The 10,503-nt window shown below is 44.4% G+C and overlaps 1 protein-coding gene across 1 annotated transcript in view; it reads left to right on the forward strand.

Moving 5' to 3' along the window:
• The window catches only part of LOC139455232 (putative phospholipase B-like 2), an 11,739-nt gene extending 1,492 nt beyond the window's left edge, over nt 1-10,247 (forward strand). The window contains exons 3-11 of the mRNA XM_071236778.1: nt 303-397; nt 909-1,132; nt 2,698-2,789; nt 3,860-4,020; nt 4,738-4,824; nt 6,031-6,102; nt 6,687-6,839; nt 7,693-7,852; nt 9,138-10,247. Of these exons, the coding sequence (XP_071092879.1) occupies nt 303-397; nt 909-1,132; nt 2,698-2,789; nt 3,860-4,020; nt 4,738-4,824; nt 6,031-6,102; nt 6,687-6,839; nt 7,693-7,852; nt 9,138-9,347 (1,254 nt within the window). The 3' untranslated portion in view covers nt 9,348-10,247. The remainder of the gene's footprint in view (nt 1-302; nt 398-908; nt 1,133-2,697; nt 2,790-3,859; nt 4,021-4,737; nt 4,825-6,030; nt 6,103-6,686; nt 6,840-7,692; nt 7,853-9,137) is intronic.
• The last annotated feature ends 256 nt before the right edge of the window (nt 10,248-10,503 follow it).

A 10,503-nucleotide genomic window follows, 5' to 3' on the forward strand; every position in this document is an offset into this window, starting at 1 on the left:
TGTCAGCATGAGCACCGAGCGAGTGAATGAGTATGGTTTTACGCCGTGTTTAGCAATAGTCATGGCGGGGAAACCAATGATAGGATTACGTCTGACTCTCGCCCAGGTGGAGAGGTATTAAGTAGCGGATATAACCGAGTGTACCCGAGTGTATTTTCTGTGTCCCAGGTGGAGATGTATTAAGTAGCGGATATAGCCGAGTGTACCCGAGAGTATTTTCTGTGTCCCAGGTGGAGATGTATTAAGTATCGGATATAGCCGAGTGTACCCGAGTGTTCCCGAGTGTATTTTCTGTGTCCCAGGTGGAGATGTTCTACACCCAGCTGCGGGGGATGTCCGACGGCTGCTCCAATGACCCTCAGAGGCCATCGCTGGACATAGATCCATTCGGGTTGTAGTGAGTACAGCGGCTGACTTCAGATCAGATCGGATTGGTATGCGACATTAACATGAATGGCAGGCAAGGATGACCCAGCGACCTACAAAGCGCAGCAACCCGACGTGCCTCCCTTAGGTGTGCCAGGATCTGCTGGTTGTGGTGGGATTACAGATCCCCCCCCACCACCCCCACCACGCCCCATAGCTGCGTTTTAAGTCATACTGTTAAGAATTTGTTCACATAGGGCCAGGTTGCTATTTTATATCAACGTAGTAGTTCCACAAATTCCAAAAACGTAAATATGGTAACATTTTGAAAAAGGAATATTCGTAATATTTTATGGTTTATTTGCAAGATGTTCATTTGCCCATGGTAGAAAAGAGATTCTGTAAATTTAAAAAAAATCAACATTTTTTGTGATACTCCTTCTTGTCTCCTTAAAAAAAGAGGTGTAAAACACGAAAATACGTTGATTCAACAATTTCAGTTAAGATTTCTTGTTGCTGTATTTTCCCTCCCCCGTGTCCAGCATGTTCCAGATCAGTAACGATCTGAAGGACCTGGAAGTAGCGCTGAACAAAACCGGCGTCAGGGGCGACCAACCACGACGTGGTCAATGCACCGCCTACATCAAAGTCGACCTTGAGTGGGAGTTGCTCTATGCCGCCCACAACACGTGGACCAGCTACACAGACATGCTGCGCATGCTCAAGAAATACACCCTACAGTACAGCATGACTGACGCCTGGAAGGGTGAGATATCTACACGATATTTGTCTTCTTGTCACATGACTTAGGAGGTTGTAAGTTCACAATGAAAAGGCAAATCATATTTAGTATATATATTTTTCACGATCTTATTGACATTAAGATAGGCCGAAAGTTGTTCCGTCATAACGTGATATTTCACTCCAGTGAAATATCGATTTTATATTTGGAGAGAAATATAGTACAAAATGCAAAATGAAGAGACCACTAGTCCAGTGTGTTTCAGTATCGTCAAATATCATTTATCATTATTACACAGCCACGGGTGACCCAGTCTCATTAAAAATCAGATCTAAGTTCTCGCTGCAAAGATCTAAACAAAGATCTGAGGACATCCCATTACGGGTCACGTCAGAACGACCTCTCGCGAACTTAGACTGACCACTGAAATGACTAACAAGAAGTCGACATCAGCCAATTGGAAAGCAGCTTTCTCAAGCTTTTTAGCACTCGTTTTAACCTAGCGACTTCCATTTCAGATTACGCTTGAAAAATATGTTGACACAGTTCTCGATTAAAATTTTGAAAACTGAACAAACGAACATTCCGGAATGTCTAATATATGTTTGAGATTGTATTGGCTTCCCAAGTACTGTGCAACGCCTACCCCATTCAAATGTTTATCCCACGGAAACGAGAGATAGACGATAATTTTGACGGAATCAGTCGTTCGGGCCGTAACTGTCTTTCGGAATACCCCGTGTTAACGTATTCGAGGTTGCATGCTTATAAAACACATTCCGACTGTAACTTTCATGATCTGGTCAGCGACGCTTTGATTGTTCGGATGAAAGTTAGTTCTGACGTGACCCTCAATGGGATGTCCTCAGATCTTTGTTTAGCGATAGCGAGAACTAAGATCTGATTTTAATGAGATTGCGGGTGGCCAAGTCGTCTGAGACGCAATTCGCTGTGCAGAGTTGTGTCCTTTGGACACGCCCGAAACCTAATAGGCTATTACGAGTTGTGTCCCACCGACTGACCAATCAGATTCCATCTCTCATATCAATTGCATTCAAACAAAATGGTGGCACCCACTCAATACGATCTCATCGATAATTAGATCTTTATTGTAATAAAACGGGTTTTGCTTCGCGAAGTGCATCAAATTACGTGAGCACCTTTATTAAAAACACGAAAAGATTTGGAAAATATCTGTCGACGCTCAGTTGACGGTACACATGCTCTGCAAATCTTGCAATCGAACGAATTCGGCACGGCAGTTGCCACGTTATATGTGAACGAGATGTCGGTTTCGTTTCGTGATTTTGACTGGACCATACACAGACACGTTAATCCAGCCAAAACATAACTCAATAATGCCAGCCTAGTTCGGCAAGGTTGGAATCTGGACTTTTAAAGTGAGTTTAAACTCCCTTGCCCCGGGAAGATGATAGTGTCATGGCTTCCATCTCTGCACGATTATGACAATTGGTCTGTCATTGATTTCGCCAAAAGGATCTGCATCACTCTGGGCTTTCCTCCCAAACTGGGCGGGCATAGCGTGACCTCACTCACTCACTCACTCCAGTACCTCCTTGTGTCCCCAGGTATGTTGCCCAAGGGCAGTGTGTGGACGTTCTCCTCCTACCCCGGCCACCTCGTCTCCTCCGACGACTTCTACGTCCTCTCCTCCTGGCTGGTAGGCGAACGTTTCTCCAAACATCCCGGGTTTGGACTTATTCAGGGAAGTTGGTGTAGTCCAGTGGTTAAAGTGTTTGATCATCCGATATCAAGTCGGGTTCGGGTCTTCGGCGTGACGAGCGAACGCTTTAACCACTGACAGCCCCTGATATTGTTAAATGATTTATGATTTATTCATGTATAGTTTTATTATTGTTGGATATTCTTGGCATGTTATGACGAGGGACACAGATATGGGTTTCACACATTGTATCTAGGGAAGGAGTCGAACCCAGGCCTGCCACGTGACAATCCAGCTCTTTAACTATTAGGCAATCCAAGCATCCCTGTTAGGTGCAGTAATTCGGTTTTCAGAGTTACGTCCCTTGAGCACGCCAGAAACCTAGGATTGTGAGGTCGAATCCCGGTTCGCCCCGATTATGTTTCTAGGGCTGTCACCACCATACATGTGCTCGTTGGTTTCACCAAAGTGGTAAACGTCTGAGACCCGCGTCACTTCGGGCTTTCCTCCCATATTAAGCTGACACGCCGCGATATAACTGGAATACTGTTAAAAGCAGCGTTAAACCCAGCTCACTCACTCTTTTTGCATACACCATGGATCACTCACTCACTCATTTAGGTACTGATAGGGAAGGGGGTGGTATTAATACCATAGCTGCAGTTTTATTGCATCTCCTCATGAATAATGTCAAGGAACCCTTAGAGATACTCATCGAGGGATTACTCCAAGCGCTGTAGAATCCTAAAACGAGGTTTACATTGTCGTTACTGGGGTTATCTTCACATTAGTCCTAACTGATAGTTACAACACTGGTAGCGTGTACGGAAAGGGAACTTTTGATCTTCAGGTATCATGCGTTGGCTTCAAATTAAGCCTAGTTGGTGAAGTAGCCTAAAGGGTTAAGAGAGTGCTCGCCCGCTGAGATCCGGGTTCGAGTCTCCATATGGGTATACGTCCTTGAACCTTACTCGTGTACACACTGTGTTAGTGCTGGAATATTGCTACAAAGTAGATACATGTAATTATAAAATCAAAAGATGGATATTGTGCGTTTTTGACTCCAGGTAACCATGGCAACAACCATCCCTAACAACAACCCCGCCCTGTACCAGCACACGAAGCCCGAGGGGTGCGTGTTGGCGCCTGTGAGGGTGTGGGCGGCCAACAGACTGGCCGAGACGGGACAGGAGTGGGTGCTCACCTTCATCCGGTACAACAGTGGCACGTGAGTCCATCACTCAGTTGGGACACCTGTGGCCCAGTCGTCCAACAGTGCTTGACCAGTCCAGTGTCACTAGAACATCACAGAATATTCCACATGTGTCTATAACGCTTGACATCCAACCATGCTTTTCCGGAAGTTTACAGATAATTCGAGCATCTAAATAAAATAACTCCTTCACCACTGCTTACGTTAAATAGACCATCAACCATCAACTGACCATTGTCCAAATACAATGCAATGAACTTCTACTTCAGCAACAGAAACAATGTAATATAGTAATAATCATTGTTTTACAATAAATTACACTGCAATATAACACTAAGTTTGTCAGCACCAAACCCCTGCTCTTGGGTTTCACAACAGAGGTAAACCTCTAATACCTGCATCTTTTCTGCTTTGCCTCCATATTAAGCTGACTCACTTAAACCAGTCCTAAACCAAACTTACTCACTCGCTCACTGCCCAGAATCTTTTGTTTGTTGATGTGTTTGTTGTTTAACGCCGTCTGGACCAGACAATCAAGTGATTGACATCATGAGCACCTGACCACCCGATCCCGTTATTCGTGTCTTACGACAAGCATAGTCGCCTCTTACAACGAGCATGGGTTGCTGAAGACCAATTCTAACCGGAATCTTCGCGGGTTTATTTAATTTCGTTTTAAATAAGTCAGCTCTTTTTTGTTTGCAATTTGTTTGTTTTGTTTTTTTGTTACAGCTACAACAACCAGTGGATGATTGTGGACCAAAAACTAGTTCAAGGAAATCTCCCCCCGGCGGTACTGACGATTGTAGAACAGATGCCGTAAGTACCCATTCTGCCCTGGGGGTCATAGCCTGTTGCAGCACGTACAAAAGGGTATTACACGCAGGGGTAATGGCGTATTGTACATAGGGTCCATAACGTATTGTACGCCGATGTAAAGGCGATACACGCCTCCTTTCTCACCTTTGTCATGTTCCCTTCTTATGATCAATATCGTAAAAGTCAAAGTAACAAAAACTTTCAGCCAATATTTTGTGTTATTTTTGATATAAATGTTGTTAGCCCGGAGAGGGGGAGTAATTAGTTCTCGGAGAATACAACCACAGTTTCGTCGGAAAATTGCTCCTTTTGGTCAAAAATAGATATAACGTCATATAACCGAAATTAATAGGGGAGTTCCGAATGCAAAAAAAACCCCGCGCAATTATTTTGTTAAGCTAGTTTCTACATCCTGTCTTGTCGCAATATCATGGGGTCTGCACCCAAAAGAGGGGTCGGTATTATTGATGGTATGCTTGTGTTCTGTTAGTTTTCTTTGCCAGGACTGAATTGTTCGAATCAGATGGCACAGAAATCGTTTCAGAAAGCTGAAACCTGATTGGCTCACGAACCCACGCATCCTTTATTTAGATTGGGGGGTCAAAGTTCGTTCAGGGTTCACCTTCAATGGAGCCGTCCTCATATCGTCACGCAGAGATCTTATTGGAGCAAAAGGCGCCGCGATTCGCTGTGCAGAGTTGCGTCCCTTGGGCACGCCAGAAACCTATGATTGAATCCCAGTTCGCCCCGATTATGTTTCTTGGTTTGTCAGCACCATACCCGTGCTCGTGTGTTTCAACGAAGTGGTAAACGTCTGAGACCTGCATCACTTAGGGCTTTCATCCCCAATAAGCTTACACCCCGCGATATAACTGGAATACTGTTAAAAGCGGCGTTAAACCGAACTCACTCACTCACCATCCACAGTTATGTGACGGGGCATGTTATGAGAGGTACACTGATGATAGACAACACGAGGACGGCTAATTCCCCCTGGTAGTCGGGTGCAGGGTCTGGTAGTCGGGTGCAGGGAGGGTGGATGGGGATAGACGTGATTGTCTACCCATAGGATAATTGTGAAGTCCCATTTTTTGTGCGTCTGTCGTGTTTTTGCGAGACTGGTTTTAATGCGGCGTAGATGGATACTGAATTGTACAACCTGCCTCCCTTTAATTAATTGATTTTTATATAATTCTATAATTTCAGGGGCTACATTGAATTTGCAGATGTGACTGACCTCTTAATTGTAAACACCTACTGGGCCAGCTATAACGTTCCGTAAGTTCCTCCAAAATATGCGTCGTTTCCGTTTTTCAGACCGACCATAATCTGGTACCGCTGACCCGAAATCACTTTTTTTGTGTTTCTCGAATCGCACAACAGTTTTTATCACCTCTTCTGGTATTCTCTGTGTTAGATTCCACTTGCGATATTTTTTGTGCTTCGCACTGGCCATTTATAGAGTATTAGTGAGTGAGTGAGTATGGTTTTACGCCGCTTTTAGCAATATCCCAGCAATATCACGGCGGGGGACACCAGAAATGGGCTTCACACATTGTACCCATGTCGGGAATCGAACCCGGGTCTTCGGCGTGACGAGCGAATGCTTTAACCACTAGGCTACCCGACCGCCCCTATAGAGTATTAAAAAACAATACTGTGAAATGAATTTTGTTTTTACTAATGAACTGCTTTTCGACAGATATTTGCCAAAGATATTCCATGAATGTATAATTGTTTTGCGCCTCACTGCGGCCATTATAAGAAAACATATCCGTCTTGTTGTAACGATATGTTCGTTGTAACTATTACGAAGAAAGTGAAATGAATTTTGTTTGGGCTAATGAAATACTTTTTGACAGATTTTTTCCGACGATATTCAACATAAGCGGCCAAGAAAAGTTAGTGGACAAGTATGGGGACTACTTCTCCTACAACATGAGCCGCCGCGCTCAGATAATGTTCCAACAAGATTCCACGGTCCAGGACAGAAATACGCTGTTTAATTTCATGAGGTACGGCCTTTAATGCCCCCCTTTCACTACGACCACGAATATCCCTAATCACCCCGAATATACATTTTATCATATTCGTAGATAAATCTCAATCCTTTCTTGAAGTTCTTAAATGAATCTTAATTGATTCCCAAACATTCGTACACTTCGCGAGAGATCGTCGATTCGTCGAGAAAGGTTTTGTTTGTCAAAAACTTTCGTGGAAGGGTCCCCGAATTGCAATTTCGTGGCTGTATCGTAATCCATTCGTAATTAATTCTTATGTTCCGTAACAGCTTCGTAATAGATTCTTTTGCATTCTTGGCTATTCTTAGCGATTCGTAGCTCGCAAAATTTCTTGTCCTCACCCCGAAAACATCCCGAAACATCCACGAATGTCCCGAGTCAACTGCAAATCATGTAAAAATTACAACATTCGGCATATTTGTAACTTAGTCGTAGGTGATTCTTACAATTCGTGCATAATCCGTACATGAATCTTGTAATTCGTACATGTTTCTTAACCCATTCCTAGCATTCTTCACATTTTTCAACCCGATTAGCCACGAAATTTCGCATTATTGGCCGAATCATCACGAATTTCGAAAGTTTCCGATTCAGGGTGATTCGGGTGTTTCTGTTGAAAAGAATATCACCAAATGAATTAGTTGTAATGTTGAAATACGTTCACAGCTAGTACACCCCACCCCCCACCCCCGATCAGCTGTATATGTGACACCTCACAAAAATAAAATTTGAAACATCTGTGTATCTGGCGTATACCACACACCTGGGCTTTGGACTTCCCGTGACCTCTGTGTCATTCTTGGTGAAGACGGGTTAAAATTGAAAATAAAATGTTCCACATTTGCAGGTACAACGACTTCCAACACGACCCCCTGTCTAAGTGCAACTGCACCCCTGGCTACAGCGCCGACCTCGCCATCGCAGCTCGCGACGACCTCAACGAGGAAAACGGAACCTACCTCTACGACGACCTTGGATACGCCATGGGCGGGGCTATAGACGTGAAGGTCAGGTTTAGAATCACAGTATCGGGGTTCAACACAACCTCGTTTATCCAGTGTGTGTGTGTCATTTCTATAATGACAGATATCTGACTCCTGAACCTAATCACAGCTACGTTCTGAGCCTCATTCGGATGGCGTGATGCTAAAAATAGCCATCAAATCAAATCCTGAGCAGGAAAACCTTGAAGCTTAGATATTGCTGTGACGTCACTTCCGACACGTAACCATAGCGGCGAATGGGTTCAGGGTATGTGTCAAAATAAAATGGGGATATCATGCACTGGATAATCGAGGGTTGTTTCAAATGGGAATTGGTAGCTTTCACTTGCCGGACGGTTTACGGCTGTGACCTCGTATCTACATGCTGCACTGCTGTTACGATGGAGCAACACATGAGACTTCATTCTTCTGCACGGGGGGCGGTTGGTTAAAGCGTTGGCTCGTCACACTGAAGACCCTCGTTCGATTCCCGACATGTGTACGATGTGTGAAGCCCATTTCCGGTGTCCCCCGCCGCGATATTGCTGGAATATTGCTAAAAGTGGCTTAAAACAATACTCCCTCACTCACTCCATCACTCACCGGCACTGTTTGTGCAGAGCAAGATTCTGATTTTGCGCCGGCATTCGCAATCTCTGTCCAAGTGCACATTGAAAACCATCAAAGAATATTCATTACCCGTGTAGTCTAGAAATACTGACTTGGCCGAGTGTAAACTCGACTCGTTTTTTTTCGGTTTCAAAACTTTTTAGCAAAATAGTATTTTGAATTTTAGAGTATAAAAAGAGGATAAAAAACTATTAATTTTAAGCCATGATCACACTTACTTACTTACGTCGTGTTGCCTCGGATGTTGGTTTCGTCAGTCACGTAGGAGAGATGATGTGATGTGATGTGATATTCAAATGTACTATTCCAGTGTGACAAGACCACTCACTGTCTATGTGACCCGTTAAGATCCGGGGTAGAATAGGTCTTCAGCAACCCATGCTTGCCGTAAAAGGCGACCATGCTTGTCGTAAAAGGTGACTAACGGGATCGGGTCGTCAGGCTCGCTGACGTGGTTGATGCATGTCATCGATCCCAATTGCGTTAATCGATGCCCATGATATCAATCACTGGTTTGTCTGGTCCAGACTCGATTATTTACAGACCGCCGTCATATAGCTGGAATATTGCTGAGTGCGGCGTTAAACAACAAACCAACAACAACAACAAACTATCTATGTTGCCACATGTGTTCGACTTTAAGGGCTGGGTGTACAATAATTTTTCCCTCCTGTCACAGATTGTAGCGACGGGGGAGATGCAGTGGCTCTTGTTTTATGCCGTCTCGGGGCCCACGTCTTACCAGCAACCGCCATTCCAGTGGTCAAAGGTCAAGGACGCTAAAAAGTACCCTCACTTCGGACAACCAGACGTATTCAACTTTAAACCCGTGTCATTTAATGGAACAGCTGAACCACCTTCCACACCGTTTTGGTACAAAGAAACATGACGTACAGTGAAACCTCATTAATCTGGACGGGACATGACGTACAGTGAAACCTCGTTAATCTGGGCGGTACATGACATACAGTGAAACCTCGTTAATCCGGAGGGTACATGACTTGCATTGAAACCTCGTTAATCCTGACGGTACATGACTTACAGTGAAACCTCGTTAATCCGGACGGTACATGACTTACATTGAAACCTCGTTAATCCGGACGGTACATGACATACAGTGAAACCTCGTTAATCCGGACGGTACCATTCAGCGAAATAGCCCGTTTTGTCAAACGTCCACATTAACAAATCAGGGCAATATTTCTTTTAAATCTTTACAGATGTCCCTGATACTACAGGCGTGCGGATTATCGAGATACCACTATATACATGTATCGAAACAAGTTTCATGTTACAGATACTTTCAAGCTCAAGTTTTCAAATCTTATGTCATGCATCGTATCATCAATCAATATTCTACCACGACACTGCAGACTTCTTGACTATGATTGGTCAAAAGAAGATATTTAAAATCAGGTCGAAATCCATTAGACACCTCAAAATTAGCATGCCTTTTCACGCAAGAACCTTGCGTTTAGATAGATAGCATACGCATCCATGCATATAAAATGCCTGGCGATAGCCCATCAAAATTGTATACGTTTGATATCAGAACAACATCTTTTCAAACATGATGAAATCTATTTCAGAACACACAATCAGGTAAAACACACACTAAACACTGTGTGTCGCACAATCGACTGCCACGATGAGCAGTCTCCCAGTCTCTCTCGTGTCTACAATGCCGAGTCGTCTTCAGCTCCACGCGGCGGTACTCAGCCATACTTCAGGGTGGTTCCGGGGCGGTCGGGTAGCCTAGTGGTTAAAGCGTTCGCTCGTCACGCCGAAGACCTGGGTTCGATTCCCGACATGGGTACAATGTGTGAATCCCATTTCTGGTGTCCCCCACCGTGATAGTGCTGGAATATTGCTAAAAGTGGCATAAAACCAAACTCACTCACTCACTCAGGGTGGTTCCGGGGCGGTCGGGTAGCCTAGTGGTTAAAGCGTTCGCTCGTCACGCCGAAGACCCGGGTTCGATTCCCGACATGGGTACAATGTGTGAAGCCCATTTCTGGTGTCCCCCGCCGTGATATTGCTGGAAT

Source organism: Haliotis cracherodii, unplaced genomic scaffold (genome assembly GCF_022045235.1).
Source record: "Haliotis cracherodii isolate W230 unplaced genomic scaffold, xgHalCrac1.p SCAF_11, whole genome shotgun sequence".
In the NCBI taxonomy this organism is placed as follows: Eukaryota; Metazoa; Mollusca; class Gastropoda; order Lepetellida; family Haliotidae; genus Haliotis; species Haliotis cracherodii.